The 25,401-nt window shown below is 39.4% G+C and overlaps 1 protein-coding gene and 1 pseudogene across 1 annotated transcript; both read right to left on the bottom strand.

Annotated features, from left to right (window-relative positions):
• Positions 1–2,116: 2,116 nt before the first annotated feature.
• LOC149231736 (protein DWD HYPERSENSITIVE TO UV-B 1-like) lies at positions 2,117–2,992 on the bottom strand. Its single transcript, XM_089381730.1, has one exon. The coding sequence runs from the start codon at positions 2,879–2,881 to the stop codon at positions 2,117–2,119; it is 765 nt and encodes a 254-aa protein (XP_089237856.1). The 5' UTR covers positions 2,882–2,992.
• Positions 2,993–6,756: 3,764 nt separating this feature from the next.
• LOC149231735 (serine/threonine-protein kinase-like protein At3g51990) lies at positions 6,757–24,343 on the bottom strand (annotated as a pseudogene).
• Positions 24,344–25,401: the final 1,058 nt, after the last annotated feature.

The raw sequence follows: 25,401 nt of genomic DNA, 5'->3' as shown, positions 1-25,401 counted from the left end.
TAGTAATTTTGAGTTGTAAGTCTTTCTGTAATCATGTATATGTTCTTCCTAAATTTTAGGGGTCGAGGATGAGTTTATTTAAGTTGTAATTAGATTAACTCATTTTATTGAGTTATAGTCAGTTAAATTAGTTCTAACTGTTTGTGGAACTAATAGAGGACTAACAGTCAATTGGTGCACTGGTGCATCCACAAGTGTTACTCTAGTTAACTAAAGATTCCCTCATGAGAAACTCATGCATGTCAGTTCTGAGAAAGACCTAGTTGAGACTAGAGTGCAGGGACAATGTACTATTAGTTGTATGATTTACTAAGTTGTAAATATCATGCATGCAATCCGAGAATGACCTATGTTTGAATTGTGTAGTTTTGGAAGTGTGAATTCCCTTTAAATATAGGTTATTCATCCTAGGAATTGTGCAAGGAAATAGGGGCTTAGAGAGTAGTATAATAGGCTAAGTGTCGGCTTGAGCTAGCTTGTGAGCTGAGAGTTAATTATACTTGTGCGGGCATTTCTCTTGTGAGAACAAGCATTGTATTCTAATCTTGGATTTATGATTAGTGCAATATAGGTAGTAGGGGTTTTGAGTAGTGGCTTTCCCCAGATAAATATTGTGTTATGTGTGATTGATTTGTCTTCTTCTTGTTCATATTTTTTTCATCGATCTATTGGCTTCTCCTGGTTGAAAGTAGAAGTAGATTCTTGTCTTGTGCTTTAGCAAATTGCATGAGCTTGTGAATCTATATGAAAGTTCTACATATGGACACAACCATCAATGGATCTGTTATCACAAAATCATGTACTGATGGCTGCTACCAATTAGATTTCATGTAACTACTTCAGACCAGGCTTTAGACTAAGGTTAGCCTCCTTAGTCAGAGAGGGCTCTCTCACAGATTTGTAATAGGAATTATTAACAAGAAAAGATGGCTAATTCTTCAAACATTTTATGAAAACAAGTTGGTTGGAACAACAAAATAACATCTCTTCCATTGGGCTCATGGAGTCAAATACTTCTGCAGTAAACTATAAACCACTCAATCATAGAAGCCAAGGCATATAATGTTTAACACTCAAAACATCTCTCAAAAAGAACCTCAACTCATAAATATACACAGGAAGTCTGAGCACTAGGTGAATTCAGAGTGATTGCATATTTAGTGAGCTGTAAAATATATAAAGGATAATGACAAAACCACACATATTCTGAGCATTGAACACATGATGAATCTTGGGAAGAAAAAGTAATCCTTATATTACTGTCAAAAAGTCTTTTTACATAAGCTAATAAAAACTCTGTTTTTTTCATAAATTTCCAACCCCTCTTACATCAGAGCTTCTCCTATATATAGGAAAACAAAACTAAAACTACTTGAGTCTCCTCCTCCAGCATGAGGGGAGCTCGATGGCCTATCATTAACTAACCCTATCTATTTTTAAACAAACTTATTAAATACATAAAGTATTGTGCTGTAAATACATAGAGTCCTAATCACATTGAAACTTTAACTCCATCTCCTCGTATGCATGTTGCCTTTCTTGAGCTTTGACACCTATACACTTTCTGTTGTGGCCGAGATATGTTGGAGGAGCATTCACTGAACAAGCTGGCCTTGGATACTAGCTGTGTGGATGGCTCATTAATTAGTAAAGATGAGTGCCCTGTTTTCACGGTCCCTGTCTTCCAACATTCTCCGAAAATGTAGCAGCATGTTCCCAATTCTTTAATAACTCAAAGTATGGAACACTGCTACCAAACACCATGTCTCCAGATGAGTTGTAGGCTGTATTGATGTACAAGTGTCTCTCTTCTAACATTCCCGGTCAAACTGTTTATTCTGCATTGAAAAACATCACCTACAGCAGTTTCGTAGCGCGCTACGAAACTGCTGTGTGATTTAAAAAACACAGTCTTCCTCTAAATTCCTCACAAAATTGAATAGCTGCTGTTTGCTAGGCTTCACGGTTCACCATTTGAACTATTCATACTTGAAAAAAGCCAGCCTATAAATAACCAACTGCTCATATTCATCCTTGAAGACCGACAACCCCGCAAGCAAGTCTGCCACCAACATTTCCTGTGCTCTTACTCAGTTCATGGCCACCTTTGCCAAGATCATGTCTGAGCACAGCATATACGAACAACTTTTTTCTCACAACTCCCACTAATAATGTAATCCCTCCCATTCATATAATATGCCCGAGTATAGTTCTGAGCACTTCCTGTAGGAGCAATGTCAAATTTCATATGTAGCCTTCCATCCACAGCTAAGTGTTGCTTGACCTCATTATCCACAGCTGAGGAAAGGATATAATGATCATCACGAGAAAAGCACACCATCACATTCCCTCTTAAGCTGGTCGTTGTATACAAAGGATGTGTAGGCTTTTGTCGTAAGTCCCACGTTTTGATTTCCTGATCAAATGATGAAGTCGCAAACAAGTATGGGGAATGATGAGCAAACTTTACCACATTTATATGTTCACGGTGGAGATCTTCGAAAACTTGTAACCGTTTTCCACTGCACACATCATACAGAGCAACATGTTTTGAATATCCACTAGCAAGGAAATAATTATCTGTTGCATTAATATGGACAGATGTTAATTTCTCAAACTCTTCATATGTGTAAGTGGCAGGGTTTCTACTGCTGCTGCCTGCACCATATCTGGAAGGAAGAACAGTTGAGCGCATTCGGTTCACATCATACAGTTGTAATGTGCCATTGTCAGAGCCAGCAATAAGCTTGGAAGGGTCCTTGTTGAACCAACAGAGACCAAGAATACTATGATTTGCTCCAACTGACTGAACATGGCCGACAATTTTACCACTTTCATGGTTGATCACAACCACTTCCCCATCCAAAGTCCCGAAGACCATCAAACTAGCATCAGATGGATGATACTCAAATTGTCTGGGCCGAAACTTCTTGTTAATTTCTGTAGAATTTTCAGTAGAGTTCCTTTTCAATTTGGAAATAGGGTAAATGGCTGGCCATGCACAAATAAATCTGGAAAATGAAATAGCATTACCATTGCTTGTGCCTAGTCGCTTTCGCTTGCATGGCAAAAGTATTCCAGAGCCTATTCCAGTTTCACGCCCTTTTAAAATGTTGAAAACACTTTCTTTCTCTCTTCTATTATATGGAAGAGATTCAAAATATTATTCAAATACCGTTCGTGCTCTCTCTCTCTCCAACTGAGTGACAGGTAAATTGTCAAGAACTTTTAAACCAGGTAACGAGGCTATCATGAACTCTCATTATTTTATTCATAGCTTCGGCCCAAAGAGGCTTTGAACCAGGAAATCAATTACCAAATGCAGAATGTAAATTGTAAACAAGATCGATTGCAATCATATCACCAGTGGGTGATGGATAAATTGACATATCTGTTGTATAGTCTAGGAATTTAGCTCTCGTATACCGTTCAAGGTCATGAGAATCATAATCTCCCCATCGAAGTTGCACATCAATCCAATATCTATTACTTGCCTTCTGATCAAAAATATCCTTAGACTCTGCCACAAAGAGGAACCAATCCATCAAGATACCGACTATGTGGATGCATATAGATCAACCAAATGGGCAAACCTATCTCCTCGAGCGCCATTTGTATTATCACTTATGTTGGTGCCAGACAAACGACCTGGAATTGCGGTTCCTATTGAAAGTGCATTATGTCCACCTCATAACCACCGCAACTTTTGCTTGTACAACTGTCAACCGTCTCTTTTGCAAGCACCCATATTATGACATGTTGCATTACCGCCAACTTGGAACATGAGTGATACAGAAGGGCAGCTCATTTCCATTCCTTACACATAATGATATTCCCCCGGTACCTTTAGCAGAAAATGTTAGCTGAATGCTCTTCTTTTCCTGGAATGTCTTGCTAAAAATCTTGATCTTGGGAGTACTTTCTCGAACTGCATATTCTCCATCTGAGGCCCAAACAAATTGGAGTGCAGATCCAAAGGATCTATTCCTCCATGCCAGTGCTGTTTAAATTATGTATTCACTATCACCACATACAACAACAAATCTTCCATTTGGATTAATGTTACCAAAGGGATCTAAATTTTCCCATAAAGACCCTTCAAACAAGAACTGAATTTGGAGGACAACAGTCAGTCTGGAGTGGAGTTCTTTGAGAGAGACATTTGATATATCCACATTATCAATAAGTATTTTCCCATCCGAGATTGGAGTGAGGCAAAATATGGCATTAAGGACACTAGACCTGTTCTTCCAGCTATTCCAACCTGCTCATATGCATTTATAGTAAATGACACTGCTCGCGGGGCTGGTGGCAAAAATGGCATATATCTCAACATAACTTGGTTGAACTCAATGAATCCTTCCATTGGCCATTTTGGATCAACAGCCCTGCTAGGATTTTGACCTCTACTGAAAACTCGAACAAATCCCCAATTTCGTAGCACGCTACGAAAACACCTAAACATGTAGCGCTGCGAAACTGTTAAAAAAGAATTCAGGCGCTACGAAAACACCCTGTCTTTAAGCTAGGCTAAAAAATTTTGGCAACAGCATTTTCAGTGATAACAGGATCTATGTTTACAATCATGAATATTTAGTAACTCCATGCAACCTAGATGGATGAAACTAGATCCACAGTCTTGATCTCCATCTCTAGATGTATGAATCTAACCATGTAAGTAAATTTCTTGAAGTCAAACATGGCAGAAACCACCCGATTGCCAGTTAACGATGTAAATCGTCAATAGGTGCGAGAGAAACCTCCAATAGTGACAATGACTCTCAAGGTACTCCAGTACAATCTATGAAGTGTGATTAAATGTTTTGAATTCAAACACTCATAAAACCATTCAATCAAAGGCCAATGATGAGAACATGTCGTCGAAAGTGATAAACCTGTCATTGAGGCATCCAAACTCCAAGGTACTGAAAGGGGGGTTTTAATTCAACTTCATGGGTAATAAGTTGACGTCGACAGGAAGCGAACTATCGTGGGAGGGACTTGATGTATCCCCCATAAACAACACGAAACGGGTATTAAGTTTTGAAGAACAAAATGGAGTGATTCAGTACTTGCTCAGGGATGACCGACGCGATTGAAGGTTATGATTTGCAAGGTAATTTTAATTGAGGTTGAACTTCTCTTGAACATATTGGTGACACAACATTTTGACTTGGAAACATTTGACTCAAACATAAGACCCAAAATCAATCTAAAGAATTTCAATAAGGTGTGGTCAATTGAGAGGAAAATGGATTTTCAAACTCAGACACAAGAGTGATGAAGTGTCATGTTCAAGAGTGACATACTACCTTCTTACAATACAAAAACAAATGTTTCTTTCCCATTTTCCCCCACCATTACTAGCAAGTACCTCTTTATTTTTACACAAGCTTGAGGAGGATAACATATGCTTATCATATAAGCTCATCCTTTGGATGAGTCCTTCAAAGTATTGTTATCACCAAAAAATTGATCATCTAGCCTAATTTACTAGATGGATCAAAGTACACCATGTAAAGCCAATTTTACCATAGTAAATTTGCTTTCACTATGAGAAATTACCTAATAAACCACCTTTATTAAGTAATTTATAGTTAAGCCCATGAAAAATAATTAAATAAATCATTATTTATTTGATTTTATTCTAGGAATAATTAATTTAACCACTGTTTTATTATTATTCCTTGTCAAATTTGACCCAATCATGAAAAATAAACAGATAAATCATTATTTATCTTATTTTTCTCTAAGAATAATTAATTAATCACTAATTAATTATTATTCTTTGTTAAATTTGACTAAATCCCTTAGGAATAATTAAATAAATCCTTATTTGTTTATTATTCCTTAACTAATTCATTGAGATAATAAATAAATCATTTATTTATTTATTATTTATAAATAAAAGTTTAAATACTTTTTTCCGCCTAAATAAATATAATAAAATATTCCAAGTAGTAATTTCAAGAATTTGATCAATAATATTTTATTATTGTCCATTATTCGAGGATAACTCAATATTTTGTTATAAATAGGAGGGTTTTCCATTCATTATTCACTTCTGATTATTTTCATTGTTGCACTCACTGTTGTAACTCTGATTATTTTCATTGTTGCACACCATATTTTTGCTGGGTTTATGCATTATAGAGGGGAGAGACTCTACAGAAGCTAAAAGCGTTTGAGGATTGCCAAGAACCCATCCCATAGAGGGGGACTGGTAACATATATTTGTTCCCTTCACAAGTGTTAAAATAAAATCATTCTTTACAAATCAGGTTTCCATTGGATGTTTTGGGGTTATTACTCTTTATTTACTATTTAACTATGATTGCAGCATAGATCATGATTTTGGCAGGTTTTGTTTCAATCAATAGCTGCAGATCTACAATGTTTAGCAGTGATTTCTATTTTTGAGATCATTTATCATCCACAATCTTAAGTGAGTTCTTTTCGTACATCATTGAGAAGAAAACACTGCAACAAATTGGCGACTCTGTTGGGGAATAATTCCAATTCAGAAACCTGAGTCTCCAATAAAAAATTGGCGACTCTGCTGGGGATTATACTTCAGATCCAAAAAACTGGGTGACCTTTGGTTTTCAGCTAAGGGTTTCCTCTTTTTTCTCTTCTATTAATATTTCCAAGTGTTTTAACCCTATATTTGATAAATTTCTGACTTCCGTAAGCTTTCTAGTCGTTTCCAGGTCACAGGAACCAACCATGGCAAAGGCGAAACTTTTTTTCTGAAATTTACAGATCGAAAGTCTGGGAGAAGAAATCACATTTTCTAGCCCAAAAGGTGCGATCTGGGCTCCAGAACGCAACTTTCTGCCCAAAAACTGCGATTTCATAAAAAACCATGTCAGAACCTGCGATTTATGGGTTTTAGGGTTTATCTCATATCTTTTTCTAGGTTTTGCTGAGAGCTGTCTACTAGGTGTCTGACCTCTATCTCATCCCGCTTAAACCTTGATCCATTCTGTTTTACTCATCGAAGTTGAATTTAGCTCCCTTTAGGGCTTCTAGTACACTTTCACCTTTCTAGAAAGAGTTTAGCTGAGTGAGAAGTCTGAGTTTTTGCATCACTTTCAACCACGTTTTCTAGATCTGTAACCTTTTTGTTTCAGATCTGATAAGATAGGTTGCTACCATCCATAGTTTCACATTCAAACTTGTTTGGTCATTCCCTTAGAGTCCCATTGGTTGCCCTAGGTGTTTCACCCATCTCCCTATCTTTTTGCAGCGATCTTCCCCTCTAGTTTTTTGTTGTTGTTGCACCACTTTCCAGTAGCTTAGAGTCACTTGATCCCATTCACATCGAAATTTAGATCTCTTAATTGTTTTAGTGTATTTTCCATCGGTTTAGCCACCTAGCAGTACAATGTTTGCAAACCCAGTTTGGGTGGGGTTTAGTCAATTGTTTTGTTGTTTATTTTCTGTTATTTATTTTAGTTTATTTGCATCAAGATTTTTTCTTTTTTACAAACATGATTTGGGATTAATCAATTAATACACTTGCCCACACAAGCACACCTTAAGCGAAGGGCACTTGGTTTACACTACCAAGCCAAGACTTAAAATAATAAATTTATCTCACTGCATCAGAGACAGAAGATATATTGTTGATCTCCCTTCACCCTTTCCATGTTCCATGTGTCCTTCCATCATTGTGCCACCAAGGCGTCAGTTGCAGAGACTATTAGGCCTTCACCCCCAGTTTCTGCTTGGGCGTATTACTCCTCCCCGTCGGGTTCGAGTTCATAGCCCTCTGAGTCCCCATTCCGACTCTTCTCCTAGTCCTTCTAATTCCTCATCTGATTCCGAACCTCCTTCACTGCATATTGTCACCATGTCTAGACCCATAGCAGGTGCAGGACCCCAATCTGGTGGTGCCTCCGGTGCTATACTGGTGGTCACATCAGGCAGAACAGTCTCAAGAACCATTCCGACAGCCCCCATGCTCCCCTTTATGGCTTGGTTAAGTCTACCAGATCTTAACTAGTTGATAAACGACCCCATACACCATGATGTTGGTTGGCCCTCTATGCTGACTAAGCTTCCCTCAGACATCCCAAAGTTTGAGGGTATTGCTGGAGAGGATCCTACCAACCATGTTTGATCCTTCCACACATGGTCTTCGTCCAAATCCATAACCGATGTGTCCATTCGTCTTCGACTCTTCGAACGCACGCTCATTGGAGACGCTACAAAATGGTATGTATGCCGGCTCGTCGCCTCTCATTCCATTTTCACGACACTTTGTAAAGTGTTCTTGTCCTATTTCCAGTTGCCTCTCTAGTACAACACTGGTATTGAGATTTTGACCACATTTCGTCAATCCTCTGCTACTCGCCTTTCTGACCATGTTCAAGAGTGGCATCAAAGGAGGAGGACATGTTGTGCCCTACCTTTCAAAGACCATGTTTATATAGAGTGGTTTCCCAAGAGCCTTTTATCCCCCATTGGGAAAGATATTGCATCTCATTTTCCCCAGACTGAGGAAGAAGCTCCCTAGATCGCTTTGAGATATGATCTGATTTATGCTCAATTAGGTTATGTCTATATTGTTATTGCATACCTCCCTCGTCCTGACAGTGCTAATGCACTGGGGGCATCTCACGCCGTTGACGGTATCGTTGGATCCATTTCACACTCTTCGCCATATTCTCATCAGAGTTATGGTTACCCTCAGGGGGGCGCCAGTTCCTCCAACATTTATGCCACTCCTAATAGCAACATGTTTCCAAGGCCTCTACCCGTTTACCAAATTGTTGCTCCTTCTTATGCACAGCCTCGCGCTCTAGCCCCTCAAGCATTAGTGCCACAGCCTCCCATGCATCCTCAGCCCTAGCAGCCACCACCCCCTCGGGATCAGGTGTTTTCACAACAGATTGATACCAATCCCCATAATTGGAAGAAAAAGAATAAGGGGAAGGGTAACCAGGGTAACCAAGGTAATAAGCCTAGCAAACCTTAGGGGAACCAACCTAACACCAATAGCCAGCAATAGGGCGTCCAACCCAAGCAAAAAAAGGCTATTTATATGAATAAGCCTTGCGCATGTTTTGGTGTACATGGCCACTATACACATGAGTGTCCCCTTTTACCCCAAATCTTCCAACTATGGGAAGCTCAAGCAGCTTCTTGAGGTCAACAATCGCCTTAGAATCCTACGTCGCCTCAACCGGTTGTGCTCACAAATCCTTTCCCCCAGTAAGGATTTGTTGCTACTCAACCCTAACCAGGTCAAGCAGCTCACCTCCCCCAACCTTCTGGTCCCGGTGACTACCATATTCTTATGATTAACTTTAATGAGGTTAAACCATCCCATATCAACCTACAAACTCGATCGCGTCAATATGACAAGCCCCCCACTTTGTCAGCTGCCGAGTCAAAACCAAATTGTCCACTGAGCCTCTTACAACACCCAATGGTCCCTTACATATCCCTCAACCAAAAGTTGATTCCATTCCCAATATCCCAAAAGGACCATTACATTGTAATGCAGCTACTAATAGAGTTGCCCATACATACAGTATAGTAGATGACTTGGCGCAATCACCTGCTGCCATGTTGACACTAGAAGTCCTCTAGTCATGCCCTTCCCAAAAGAAGGCTCTACTAACTGCTTTGGGTGCAATGGACCCTTTCGACAATCACTTGATTGTATTCCCAGTTGATACATCAGAGCACCCCCAATTGCCTTCATCTGTTACTCTCCAGATACCAGTTAGAGTATGTAATGCCATCATCTCTAAATGCATCATTGACGAAGGCGCATCCACCATTGTGATGTCCACTACTGTTTGGAAACAACTCAAGTCACCTGCCCCCCTCCACCATCATCTTGCGTGCTTGGGACGGACACTCCTCCCAGCCCCTCAGCATATACCACAAATGGTTAGTGACCCTTGCGGGCAAGACTGTCCATGTTGATATCGAAGTCATAGATGCCCCTTTGGATTATAACATCCTCTTAGGTCATAGTTACACATATGCCATGTCAGATGTTGCGTCTACGATGTTCCGCAAGATGTGCTTCCCCCATTAAGGAAAGAGGGTTACCATTGATTAGTTGACCTACTACGAGCCGACGTCCATGACCTCCCCCGAGTCCATCATCTTTTCAGTATCCGATAAATAATCATCCACTCCTTGTACTAGTGTCTCACCCGGAGTCTATAAAGATTCCTCATTGTTAGGTTCCTTCCCTGGTCCTCCCCCTCCCAATTCTGAACCTACTTCCATGAGTGTTTGCATGTTACAAGTGTCACAGGCTACCCTTAACCAGTCTGGTACACCTAATCAACATCTAGCTCCCTAGCATCCTACTCTTGCTCTTCTAATTGAACCCTTTGGACCCACTCCCCTGGGACCTCCTCTGTTTGTGGGTGCCTCTCCTATGTTCCCTCCAGGAACTATTCCTCCAAGTCTCAACCATCCAAGATCTGTTATGTCGGGGCATTATCCTATCAGCCAGATACCTTTCTTATTCCCCCTCCAGGAGTTTTTTCTATACCTGTCATGGCTTCACTCGTCCTTCCTAACATGGCTCTTGGGATCCCAGTATGGTACATCAATCCCCCTGCAAACATTTCGCATGGTGAGCCATGACCATATCATGCTTTGACACCAATTCAACTAGTCCCCATGACCACTGTCGCTACTTCAGTACCATCACAACTTCAACAGGAACCAACTCGAGTTGCGAAAGAAGTTGGCCAAGGGGGTAAATCTAAAAAGAAATATTCAAATGACAAGGCAAGCTCCTCCAGCCCCTAAGGCCCCAAAGTCATGCACTTTGTGTGAAGTTGTTGGGCATGCCACCAACAATTGTCCTGAACTTCCTCAACTTAAACCTTTGGTTCATGAAGCGTTCCCTGAGTCGAATATTCCAGAAGTCCATGTTGACATATCGGTCCCACCTAAGAAACTCAAAATGCTTCACACAAACCACCCTTGTGCCCTTTGTGATCTTCATGGTCACTATTCCCATTGTTTCCCTCGTCTCAATGAGTTTCACGATTTCCTTGGGGCGATTCGTGAATACGAGGCCACTCGTAGTAGAGCCTCTACTCCTCTACCTGTGGATTCTGGTACCACCAGTCAACCAGAACAGGGAAACTTTGGCCCCTCTATTGTGATCCCCTCCCCCGATGTCGAGATGACGGACACCACAGGCCCCATTCTTTACCTGTTATCATCCTTGAGTTCCTCACCGACAAACCTTCCTGAGGTTGTTGCACGCATTTCTATCGAACCTTTTTCAATAGAATCTGAGGTCTCAACATTAGTAGACCCTCCGTCTACCAGTCTGTCATCTACCATTCAAGACGATGTGTATGTGAACCTTATTCCTCAGGTTGATGCACCAGGTAATGTTGCCGCATCATGTAGTCAACCTTCCTCCCATCCACCCATCTCCCAGCCTGATGAGGACCCCATGGAAGCTATGTCTACCCCTGATTACCCCTACACTTGAGTAAGGGGGCATTCCTTCATGAGGATTTCGAAGGCCATCTCCTTCCTAATTCTCCCAATGTGCTCTACCTCCAGAAATGTTGCTCACAACACATCCCTTTGATTTGCGTGTCTTTATTTTTGCCATGTAGTTAGGTAGATTGCATCATCTCATTCGTTGTCTTTTGCACCTTTCAGATGGATCCATCATCCACACTGTATATCGGCCATGCCGATGGTGCAAGTCGCTTCTCCCGGAATCTAGCCTCGGCAGCCTGGGCCATTTTTACCCCCTTGCATACGTTAGTCCTATCAAACGACATGTGCATTGGATCTACCACCAATAATTAGGCTGAATATGATGCAGTGATAGGTTTGTTAGTCGATTCCCTCGCTCATAGAATCCTTCACCTTCATGTTTGTTTAGATTCCTTGTTACTTGTCATGCAATTGAAGGGTGTGTATCATGTGCATAACCAAGTCATATTTAGAAAATATTTACGAGTGAAGCTATTGGTATGTGAATTTGAAACCATTATTTTCAGTCACGTGCCTAAATCCCAAAATCACTATGTAGATACCATTGCAAACAACATTCTAGATTGGCATTTATCACATGTATACCACAGAAGCTAACCACACAAATGGCGAGCCATCATCGTCATATAAAATACATAATCATATTATGTATCATAAGAGTGTTTGGAGCCATAGCTCTAAATGCATCTGGTACACCCATAGTATACTGGGGGGCGCATAGGCCCCTACATCTCCTCATCTCCTTTGGAGGATCTCGTGCCAAATTTGGTTGAGATCTTTGAATCCCTTTTTCGATCACTCGGAACACAATGAAACTCCACAAACTCCTCCTGCTAGGGGGCATCATCCCACCTTTGCATACCAGATTAGCATCCCATTCTTGGGGGCGTGATTATTTTCCCCTGGCCATCTTCTTAAGTCTCGGCCTAGATCCCACTGGATCTAGGTATGGTTGATTATCCTCCCATTCCTTGGATAGTTTGTCCTACCAGCCTCTCTAGCGATCCATATGCACATCGCATATCGTAGACATTTGATACCATATCTTCAAATGTCCTACTTTATATCCACATAGTCCCCATGTTTGACTTAGTGGGCAAGGATGATTCTAGACCAACTCTAGTATATCATTCTCATTTTCCTCTTCCCTTAATTCTTCACTAGGAACCATTGTTCCAAGAAGAATTAAGGCCATTCTTAGACAAGTAAGGCCACTTGCCTGAAGGTCGTAGATCCCGATTCTGATGGTCGGTTTGTTCGCTACGATCTCCACAAGATTTAGGGCCTTTTCCTCCTCTCCAAATTAACCACAGGTCACTTAGCAAATGAATCCAAATTGGAGGGAAAACGCCCTTTTATAGAAAAATCCCTGATTTTTCTATCGCCCATTGCGATTGGACCATAGCTCAGTTTGATGAACCATCAACACTGCTAGAAATCTCTCATTGAGCTCTAAATTGGGTCTTCCTCAGTTTTTGATGATTTGACACTTCACTTGGAAACCATTTTGCCAAGAAGGGTCACTTTGTCGCCTCTCAAAATCGAATTTCGTCATAAAGCGACACTTGTACTTTGAGGTCCATCTCTTCTTAAAACTTGTTGTACCATATGTCAATTTTCGTCACGAGCGACCATAATTTACTCATGTTCCCATGGTCCCCTTTGGGCCTAGTCTGTGTGGCAGCGTCATCAAGTCACCTTTGTTCAGAGCATCTGTGATGAGTCACCCTTGCATTCTTGGAGTCTATTTCATGTCCCATCATATCATGTCACAGTATTCCATCCATATTTGCATATCATTCTTCTTTTGTTTCCCATTTTGGCCTCCAGTCAGAGTGTCCCCATCCCCTCTGGAGTTGAGTCAGTTGTTGCCAGGTCCACCTTGCACTTTATGCTCTGACAAAGGTAGTCTTTTATTTGTCCCTCAGCCCCACTTTTCCCATTATCCCTAGTGTCAATCCATCAGTCACATTATTGTTTTCCCTTGTGCGTTTGTTGAGGTTCCTCATTGCCTCATCTATCGCGGGCCCTATTATGTCGACATCAACTCATTTATTCCAGAAGAACAACCTAGAGGGTGGTGTATCTCGGTTCCAGATCCCATTCTTGTTTGGCACCTTGGATCGAGCATAAGGTCTCGTTATTTCCCTTTTACTTGGTCGTTTCATGTTCATGATCCATACACTTGATAGTCAAGTGATGCGCCATATTGTACCAATGATTCCTGGGTATGTGTGAGAGTTTTCAGACCTCATGAGGGGGTGCCCCTTCAGGTAGCCCCCCACATGCTCGGAAGCATACCTACCATGCTATAACCTCAGATGCAATGCCGCAGAGTTGATGGGTTCGATTCCTACCGACCATAGTGTTCATAGCATGCACGTCTCCTCCAGATGATCCATTCATTTTTGCAAAGCCCTTCCTTGTTCAACAGGGCTTCTTTAGTTGTTCTACCCTCCCTCCCACCCATTTTTTGAGGGAAGGGGCATTGTATCTCATGTACTCAGATATTATTTTATTCAGTCCCAGCTCATGTTTTTACTAGGTGCATTATGTATATGGGACACATTGTATTATTTTCTGGCTCTATTATGCCAACATGTCATGTACCATTCAGCATGTACTTTATTGCTTAGTTTCATATTTCTGGGCAAACCATTATTTTTTTACTAAGTTATCTCAGCCGGTATGGGTACGCCTCCCCCACCTCATTGAGGTCCGGTACCACAACCAAAAAGGAGACTTGCATTAGTCTCGCCCCCTCTGTCACTATCCTCTCTTAGCTTCAGCTTCATTTGACTCTCTCTCTCTCTCTCCTTGACTCCCTTGTGTTGTCTAAGTGATTATGTCTTTACAACGTACTTCAGTCATACATTTTGCTCCTAACACTCGTACGTTGGGGGGAAATCTGTTATCACCAAAAAATTGATCATCTAGCCTAATTTACTAGATGGATCGAAGTACACCATGTAAAGCCAATTTTAACATAGTAAAATTGCTTTCACTATGAGAAATTACCTAACAAACCACCTTTATTCAATAATTTATAGTTAGACCGATGAAGAATAATTAAATAAAAAAATATTTATTTGATTTTCTTCTAGGAATAATTAGTTTAACAACTATTTTATTATTATTCCTTGTCAAATTTGACCCAATCATGAAAAATAAACAGATAAATCATTATTTATCTTATTTTTCTCTAAGAATAATTAATTATTCACTAATTAATTACTATTCTTTGTTAAATTTGACTAAATCCCTTAGGAATAATTAAATAAATCCTTATTTGTTTATTATTCCTTAACTAATTCATTGAGATAATAAATAAATCATTTATTTATTTATTACTTCTAAATAAAATTTTAAATACTTTTTTCCTCCTAAACAAATATAACAAAATATTCCAAGTGGTAATTCTAAGAATGACATCAATAATATTTTATTATTGCTCATTATTTGAGGATAACTCAATATTTTGTTATAAATAAGAGGGTTTTCCATTCATTATTCACTTTTGATTATTTTCATTGTTGCACTCACTATTGTAACTCTGATTATTTTCATTGTCGCACACCATATTTTTGTTGGGTTTATGCATTATAGAGGAGAGAGACTCTACAGAAGCTAAAAGAATTTTAGGATTGCCAAGAACCCATCCCATAGAGGGCACTGGTAACATATATTTCTTCCCTTCACACGTGTTATAATAAAATCATTCTTTACAAATCTTGTTTCCATTGGATGTTTTGGGGTTATTACTCTTCATTTTACTGTTTAACTATGATTGCAACATAGATCAGAATTTTGGAAGGTTTTGTTTCTATCAATAGCTACAGATCTACAATGTTTAGCAGTCATTTCTATTGTTGAGATCGTTTGTCATCCATGATCTTAAGTGGGTCTTTTTCGTACATCATTGAGAAGAAAACACTACAACAAGTATTTTTAACGAACCCTAGGAAGGAGTGGTTTGGTATTGTCGAGATTAATGAGTGTTGCACTGTTTAGATTTTACGAGTCCAATGAAGGGGTAAATTGATGTTGTTTTCACATTTAAAGAGTTTGAAAATACACAAAAATAAAACATATTCAACTATTTCAATGTAAATTTTGACGAGCCCAGAGAAAGTAAAGCTCGGTGTTTTTCATTTTTATGGAGTAAGGAGAAAAATATAAGTAAACTACAAAAATGTCCTTTTTCATAAATTTAGTCTCTCAAGCTCGGAAAAGGGTAAAATAATGTAGGAGAGAACTCTTTTGACCATGATTAGTCAAAGTATACCTTTTTCGTAAATATTCCACATGATCCATAAAAGGGGTAAACTTATATAAATTAGAGGTCTTCATTTTCTTTAACGAGTTTGAAAGAAACAAGTGTACTCGATAATATTTTAATATTTCGGGAGTCTGAAAAGAGCTTAAAGGTAACTCTAGGGTTTCTCTTTTTTGTAAGTTTTAATGAGTCCGAAAAAGTGATAAAAAGCTACTCATATCACTAACTTTCAATTTAATTAACAAGCAGGGAAAGACAGAAAGAACTCGACATTTTCATGTACCTTTTACGAGCATGAAAAGATAGCGAAAGACACTAGGGATTTTCATGAGTTTAATGAGCCTTGAAAATAATAACCAAAATGGACTCGAAATAGTTTTCATTTTTACACAAGATTGAAACATAGAGGAAATTGTGCTTGACATAAGTTTTAATCCCCCCCAAGCATAACCTGCAAAGGTACATGCCCCAAGATTTGTTTGATCTGCCTAAGTAGATTACTGGTTACTAATAGGCGGATGAAATGAAGGTTCATTCACAAGATCAGATCAAATACTCGACTAGATTAGGGGAGGATTTATTTCATTTTTTAACGAGCTTGACACAGGAAAACTATTATGCTCATGGAACCTTGTTTCATTTTTTAACGAGCTTGACACAAGAAAAGGAAATATTCTCATGGGAGTTGTTTCATTTTTTAACGAGGTTGGAACAGTAAAAGAAATATCCTCATAAGAACTTGTTTCATTTTTTAACGAGGTTGACACAATAAAAGAATCATCCTCATAATGACCTGTTTCATTCTTTAACGAGGTTGAAAAAATAAAAGAACCATCCTCATGGGTGTTGTTTCATTTTTTAACGAGTTTGACACAGGAAAAGAATTATGCTTAGAGGGACCCGTTTCATTTTTTAACGAGCTTGACACAGTAAAAAGCCATCCTCACAGGCATCTTGATCATGGCTTCCATTTGGAAGAAACACATGCCAAGGGACACTCTCCGATAGTGGCTTGCAATAAGTCTTCATTAGAAGGAATAATAGTTCTCTAGAAGGAACACATGTTAAGGTAATCAATGGGGATAAAAAACTTGGGTTCAAATGTCCCCATTGAAGGGTTCACCATGTCAATTTATGGATTTGAGTCAAAAGAACTTAAGGAAATGGTGAGAGGCTCACTTACATCAGTAACTATAAACATAGGACTGGTTGCCACATAATTAACCTGTGGTGGGGTAGAGACCATTTGCATATAAGGAACATTAAGGGATGTCATATGGATGGTATTCAAATCAAGACCAACGAACAAAAGCTAGTCAATAGTCACAATGTTTCCATTGTGAGGGAAAGACATCACTCGAAAGAGTGTGGACACAACAAATTTCATGGCATAGGCATAGTCTCACCTAAGGAGAAAATTGAAATCTAAGGGGTCTTGGACTACCATAAGATCAACAAATGGTTTTTCCTTCCAGAGTAATATTTTACTTAGGAAGGATCCCTAAAGGTTCACTAATGGTTATGTTAAAAGCTAACAGATTCTATGTAATAGGCACAAGATGAGGGGAACCCAAAGCTTGCCAAGTGGTTGAGGATTAAATATTGAAAAAATAATAACCATCTGCTTTACTATGTTTAGATTCTTGGGCGGACTCGTCCTAGGATCATATAATTCAATTATCTTTTTCTGCCTTATCAGTGACATTGCCTAGTCAATAATGGAAGGTGGGTTTTACTGAACATCAATGACATTTCTACCACTCATTATCTCCAAAAGAATAATTCCAAAGTTGAAGACATAATTTTTAGTACTAAGGTTCCCAGGCATGATGTAACCCAGATCCAAGTACCCTATCGTACCAACAGGGGGTATTGAATTAAGATTAATATCCTCAATGTGGCCCCTCAGAGCAAGACCAAAATCGCCGAGCCTTGCATTCCAATTTGCATCAATTAAAACATTTGATGACTTGATGTCTCAGTGAATTACAGGGCTTGCACTATGCAATGTTAGAATAACCTTAGAAATATGCAAAGAAAAGTGAAACATTCTAGGCCAACTGGGTGATTGAGGATAGTGAAAAATATCATGGAGTGTCCCATTGGACATGAACTCTACCACTAAAATTCGTTCCTTTGTATCATGACTAAAACCTATTAAATTAACAAGCCTTGGACTGTGTGGTTTAGATAGGATTTGAAGCTCATTCTCAACTGCACTGTCATCTTGTACAATCCGGAGTCTAGATGAAGTTTTTTCTTATATCTACAAGAGTACCATCTCCTAAAACACCCTTATACACACAACCATGGTTACCTTTTCCTGACAAAATTTCCCCTACAAATCCTCCAATGGAAACCACTAAGCCTTTATATACAAGGAACTATTTTCTACCCATTTTGAAATCATCCATTCTATGGCTTTTTCACACTGTTAAGAAGCTATTATGAAAGATCCAAGATAGTATTATTGATACATTTCGGCAACAAATAAGAAGCTATGACATGGCGACAGAGGACTGTAAAGGCCACTGCAACATCTTTTGTCAAAAAATCTCATGGTAAATTTTGTGGTGTCCAGGGTCAGAGTAGGGTCAACAACAGAGTGAAAAATAGAAGAAAACGCCCTAGGAGAAGCTCAACTACCGATGGCGATGAAGGTGAAGACCTGAAACAATCTTTTTCTGATGATGTAGAACCTCAGCCACGCAGGTCTTTACCTGAAACCTCAACTGACATGGATGTTGGCAATGGAGAAGAACCAAATGAAATCAATGATGAAGAAGCTGGTGAAAATATCTAATCAGTTGAATATAGCCAAGCAAAAGTTAGCAGAGAAACTACTGATGCTTTCTCCTGGAAATGTGAGAAATGTTGAAAGTTTGGCTTGGGGAAAGGGTGGTGTCAGGCCAGGCAGTAACTCCATTAGGCAGAAAAGATGATTCGATTTATTACATTAGGTAGCTATTGTTATATACAAGAATGTGACTGCTCAGTTCATCTTCTAATGACTGTTCACATTCTAGATTCACCCAACCGCAGAGGATTAGGTGTCAACATTCCCCCCCTAATCTGAAGGGATGTTGGTGAGTCCAAGCATCATTCTGAATCTTTCAAGCTTTTCTCTTCCAAGCGCTTTGGTGAAGATGTCTACAATTTGCTCATTTGTGGAACAATGACGGAGATGGATTGTTTTGGCCTCAACATGATGTCGGATCAGATGATATTTAGTATTGATGTGCTTTATATGATCATGGAACTTTGGGTTCTTGGCCAACTTTATTGCAGAGGTGTTGTCAATCATGAGTGGAGTTGATTGTACTTGTTTTAGCTGCAAATCTTCAAGAATTTTCCTGAGCCACACAATTTCTTTCGTTGCTTCAGCTGCTGCCACGTATTCTGCTTCTGTTGTGGAATCTGCTGGAACTGATTGTTTGCATGATCTCCAAGACAGCTCCTGATCCAAGACTCATAGCATATCCTGAAGTAGATACCCCAGTTTCTTTGTCTCCATCGAAGTCTGAATCAGAGTATCCAATCAAGCTGAAGTCGTCCACCTGTGTATACTTGATTCCAAGGTCTTGAGTTCCCTTCAAGTACCTTAGAACTCTTTTTGCAGTAGACCAATGTCCCTCACAAGGCTTTTGCATAAACCTGGAGAGGATTCCAACATCAAATGAAATGTCTGGTCTGGTAGTAGTGAGGTAGATGATACTTCCTACAAGCTGTGTATACTTTGTTGCATCCTCAAATTCCTTTCCTTCAATAGATGTGAGCTTTAATTTTTGTTCCATTGGAGTGGAAAGAGGATTGCACTCTGTCATACCAAATCTGTTTAACAAATCTCCAATGTATTTCTTTTGAGAAAGAAATATGGATTTTGGATGTTGGGTTACTTCAATGCCAAGATAGTAATGAACATAGCCCAAATCAGTCATTTCAAAACTTTTCCCCAATTCCTTCTTTATGGATGCAATGTATCTTTCATTGTTCCCTGTCATTAAAAGATCATCTACATATACCACAAGATATACAACTGTTTTTCCAACTTTCTTGACAAATAAAGTTGCATCATCAAGATCAAAATGATTGAAGTTGAGTTTCAGAAGATGCTCAGTTAGTTTTTCATACCAGGCTCGCGGTGCTTGTTTGAGGCCATACAAGGACTTCACAAGTTTGCATACTTTTTGTTCATGTCCTTTCACAACAAATCCTTCAGGCTGGGACATAAAAACATTCTCTTTTAGGTCTCCATTCAAGAAGGCAGTTTTTACATCCATTTGATGGACTTTCCAATCGTTCTGAGCTGCTAGTGCAAAGAGTGTCCGGATGGTGGCCCATTTTGCTGTGGGGGCAAAATTTTCCTCATAATCGACCCCTTCCTTCTGTGCAAAACCTTTTGCCACAAGCCTAGCTTTGTGCTTGTCAAGTGAGCCGTCAGCTTTGTGCTTGTTCTTGTAGACCCACTTGCAGCCAATTAGTTTGGTTCGAAATGGAGGATCAACCAGCTTCCAAGTGTCGTTCTTTATGAGGGCATCATACTCCTTTTGCATCGATTCTTTCCATTCATCATGAGAAGCTACTTCTTTGAAGGAAGTTGGTTCAAAATCTGTAGACAAGTTCAATTCACAATCATAAGAAACATCCATATCAACTAGTGAATTAGAGTCATCTACATCACCTCCATTTTGTCGGTTTGAATTTCTGGTTCCTGTTTTTCCAATTTCATCAGGATGAACACTTTCAAGTGTCTTTGTCAACCACTTTGGGGGACCTTTCTGAGATGGTCCGGGCTGCTCTGTTGATTGAGTTGGGACTGAATCAAGATTGAGTCTCCCAATTCTATCACTTACATCACTTAAAGCATCATCCGTTGTTGGAATTTCATGCAGGGGAGATTGTTCTTCAGAAGAAGATTCCACATGTTGATCTAGTATAGGAATCCCCCCTTCAAGATGTGGAATCTGATTATCAAATTCTTGAAATGATTTCGTTTTTGCGAATCTATCCAAGCGATCAAGTTGCCGCTCAACAACATTGTCAGATTTGGATGATTCAAGAAAAATGACATCTCTAGATACAACAAACTTTTTATTTGCTTCATTATAGAGGCGGTATGCTTTAGAGGTGTTTGAATACCCCAGGAAGATACACTTACGACTTCTAGCACCAAGTTTGTTTCTATGTACCTTTGGTATCAAAGCATAACAGGTGGAACCAAAGATCCTGAGATGTTTTACCGAAGGAACATGTCCATACGACAATTCAGAAGGAGTCTTGTTTCTTATAGCATTAGATGGACATCTATTCTTTATATATGCAGCACATAGAACAACATCAGCGCAAAACATTATCTTTACATTTTTGAAGAAAAGCATGGATCGTACCATATTCAAGATTGTTCTATTCATTCTTTCAGCTACACCATTCTGTTGGGGATTATAAGGCACAGTGGTTTGATGTTTGATCCCATGTTGGTGAAGATAGTTTTCAAATTCATTTGATGTATATTCTTTTGCATTATCAGTGTGAATAGACCCAATATGAGATTGTGCATTATTTTCAATCCATTTATGAAAATTCTTGAATGTTTGAAAAGCATCAGATTTGTTCTTCAATAAATAAACCCAACACATTCTGGTGTAATCATCAATAAATGTCATGATATATTTATTTCCATTTGCAGAAGGAAAAGGCATTGGACCACATAAATCTGAATGAATGAGTTCAAGCTTCCTATGTGCTCTTGAATGTGAATCATGAAAAGATTGTTTGCTATGCTTTCCTAGAATGCAAGCATCACATTGCTTATGTTTCCTGGGAATTGTAGGCAAACCAGCAACACCATTTTTCTTCAATAAGCGGAGACTGTCATAGTTTAAATGTCCAAATCTAGCATGCCATAATAAACTTGATGGAAGTGTACCTTCTTCACAATGATAAATATATGAGAAATGTTGTGCATGAGCAGAGGTTCCTTGCAATTTGAGAAGCCTTTCTTCTTCTATTCCCCTCATGACAAGTGAGTGGTCAAATGCTTTTCTTACCTAAAGCTTGCCATCAAACATATGAATGGAGTGACCTTGCTGGCGGATGTGGACCAAGGACAACAAGTTTCTCTTGAGCTGTGGGAGATATAGAACATGATCCAGAAGAAAGTATGGAAGACCAGGTAGTTTAAGCCTGATTGTGCCAAGCCCTGATGGCTTGATTTTTGACTGATCTGCAAAGTATACTGCTCCATCAACATTGTCAGTGAAATCTTCAAAAAAATCTTTTCTATGAGTCATGTGACAGGTTGCTCCTGAATCAAGCAACCAATCATTTTTCGAAGAAGCAAGTGAAGCATTAAACAAATCTTCATTTACTCCAATGTTACATTGTGCCTCAATATAGTGAGCGGATTCAGGTACTTTACCTTTATCTGTATCATCAGTTTTACCTTTCTGTTGGTTTCTTTTCTGCTCAATTTTGTCCCATGGTAGCTTGCATGTAGAGGCATCATGTGATCCATTTCTTTTGCAGCGAATGCAGTGTAGGTCTGCCTTTTCTCCTTGAGAATGTCTACCCCCCCTGCCTCTGAAATATCTTCCTCTTCCTCTTCGTCCACCTCTTTCTCTTGTAGAAGCTTGAGCAGGATGCTTTTCTTTATGGGCAAGGCACACAGTCTCTTCAGAAGATTCAGGGGCTGTCTTCTTTCCAAAGGCTTTCTCTCTTTCAGCAAACTTTTTCACAAGAGAGTCAAAGGTTATATCTTTAAGATTTCCATTTTCTTGTAAAGACTCGAGATAATTGGAGTAGGTAGGATAGAGTGCCTTGAGAAAAGCAATAAGAGGGATATCCAGCTCAACCTTAGTGGAATTGATATCATGCATTATAGACTTTACTTCAGATGCAAGAGCAAGAGGATCATTATTTTTCAATTCAAGAGTGAAGAGTTTAATCATGAGCTGAACAACTTCAAGTGCAGAATGTGAGTCATAGAGTTCTTTCAGCTTTTGTAAGGCTTCAAAGGCAGTTGAATATGACGAAATATGGCGACTCACCTCTTCATTTACAGATGTTGCGATTAATGCATAAGCTTTGCTGTTCTTGTTTTCCCAAATGACGAGCTCTTTGTCTGAGGTAGGCTGTACTGGGTCTTTGTCTCCTTCTCCGACACATACTCCTTTCCACAACTCATTGAAGATGAGGGTGTGTTTTATCATCCGGGACCATTCAGGATAGTTCTCCTTGCCAGTGAGAACTATCCCTACCATGGAGATGATTGAATGCATTCTGTAAGAGAAAAAAAAACTTCTGCTGATAGAAAAACAATATATATGTTATACCTTCCACTTCTCAACCATATAACATATCGCCATAAAAATAAATTTTCATTCCACGCTCACTGCACCAATGTTTTCATGTAAAAAAAAATATCGGACCAATGCTTTTCATGAATTCATCCCAAATTCAACACGCCATTGCATAGACTATTTAATGCACATAATAAACCCTTCGCATTCCTTGATCAGTGTAAATTACACAGAACTCAATGTGGTGCACATGGGTAAATTCACTGTTTAATATGCAATGCACAAAGTGGGCAGCGTTCACTATATATATGCAGCTTTCCAACAAAGATAAGTTTACATCTTTTTACAATAAAAAACGCAGCAATATCTTAATACCATGAGCGCACGGCCCATTTGACATTCCTCAACAAAAGCTCTCCTTTCCAGAGGCCTGAACCCTTGAATATATGTCTTAACTCTATCTAAATCTATCTCATTCTGAACCATAAAATACGTGGGGAGCTTGATTCAATACGTGGGCCGGCGACCTGCATAAGCCACCATTGATTCAATACGTGGGCCGGCGACCTGCATAGGCCACCATTGATTCAATACGTGGGCCGGTGGATTCGAACCGGCGACTAAGATGGTGGATTCGAACCGACGACGAAGATGACAGGCATTTGAGACAAAAAAAAAAATATATTTATATCTAAAGGAAACACAAGATGCGGCGATTTGTCATGAGCTATAAACGTTTGGGAAGATGCTGCGATTTGTCATAAGCTTTTACATTCAAGACGTTACAGGAGGTCGCCGTGTTGAGCCCCACGATGGGCGCCAAAGCTCCAGGCAAACAAAAACTATGATAAAAAGGGACGAGAAGTGTTGAAGCTCCAGGCGAACTATGAGAAAGACGTTGCCAGAGCAGTTTATCTCCCAGGATTATTCACACAGAAAAGCTTCATGGAGAAGCAGCAAAGAATGCTGGAGTGGCACCGGTACAATTACCGACCTCCATCGCATTCCATACCATTGTCAGGAACCATGTCAGGAACGTAAAGACAGGCTCAGGCTCATTCAGATGGCGGATGTGGGGAATTGCAGCGGCAACCACTAAGGTAGCAGCATGATAGCTGTGTAAACAGTGAATAATTTGAACCTGGGCTGCAAACTGACAACGAAAATATATCTACAGCGTAAATGTCATAACAGTAAGGGCAGCGCTGGATAGGACAAAGTTTCAGAAGAGCAGGGCGCAGGTTACGTAGCAGTAGGGCAGCATACTGTATGGTGCAGGTAATGGAATATGGAGCAGAGCGTAGGTACAGCGCAGGGATGGCAGACAGAATGCAGGTAATAAGTGGCTGAATTACAGGGGAGCAGTGGAGCAGACCAGGAGTTACAAAGACACAAAGGCTAAAAAAAGGAGCTGGCTCTGATACCATGTCAGGCCAGGCAGTAACTCCATTAGGCAGAAAAGATGATTCGATTTATTACATTAGGTAGCTATTGTTATATACAAGAATGTGACTGCTCAGTTCATCTTCTGATGACTGTTCACATTCGAGATTCACCCAACCACAGAGGATTAGGTGTCAACAGATGGCAGTAGAGAAAGTAGTAAATCAGGGTTGACCAGAGCCAAAGGAACTTTCACTAATGGCACTAGAAGCTAATCTGCCCAAAGTGGTAAAGCAGGGAAGGCGATGAAGTAAGGCACGCAGTGGAGAAGCAAGTTTCTACTCCATGCAGCTTATCGGGTGGCTATCCATTCCTAAAACCATGTATGCTCGTTGATCTGTATGCCTGGCAAAGCAAAACAACGAAGCACTTGTCAGAGAAAAAAAACAAAGCACGGGAGGTGGGTTAGGGAGATATACATGGATATGGATAACGTCTGAAGTTATGTAATTAAATTATGGGTAGAGGAATGCACGTAATCAAGTTTTCCAGCCACACTGCCTTCCACTTTTGTGACAAAGAAGCTATATGATCGTGAATTCCTCGATGTGATTCTCATTTTGATATTGAGAAGATGCAAGACCTGTAGAAGGTTGAGTTATAATTTACAGGTCAATCAATCGTCTCAACACATGTAATTTGTGCCAAAATATTTATTGTCAATCTCCCTTGCATATAATATATCATATTATGATTTAATTTCAACATAGATATTGGGTTTTTAATTTCCGAATTTAATTTTGTACAAAATGGTTGGTCCATTATTAACTTATTTTTACCTTTCTTCAAATGAAATGATATTATATGTGTACTTCACATCGAAAGAACGATTAGATTTAATACAAATGCTTTTAATTCTTTTTTTTTATAAATTATGCA

Source organism: Pinus tabuliformis, chromosome J (genome assembly GCF_031772625.1).
Source record: "Pinus tabuliformis cultivar Carrire ecotype Pingquan chromosome J, CPIR1, whole genome shotgun sequence".
NCBI lineage: Eukaryota > Viridiplantae > Streptophyta > Pinopsida > Pinales > Pinaceae > Pinus > Pinus tabuliformis.
The sequence above is the reverse complement of the archived record's forward strand: the minus strand, read 5'-3'. Positions and strand labels throughout refer to the sequence as shown.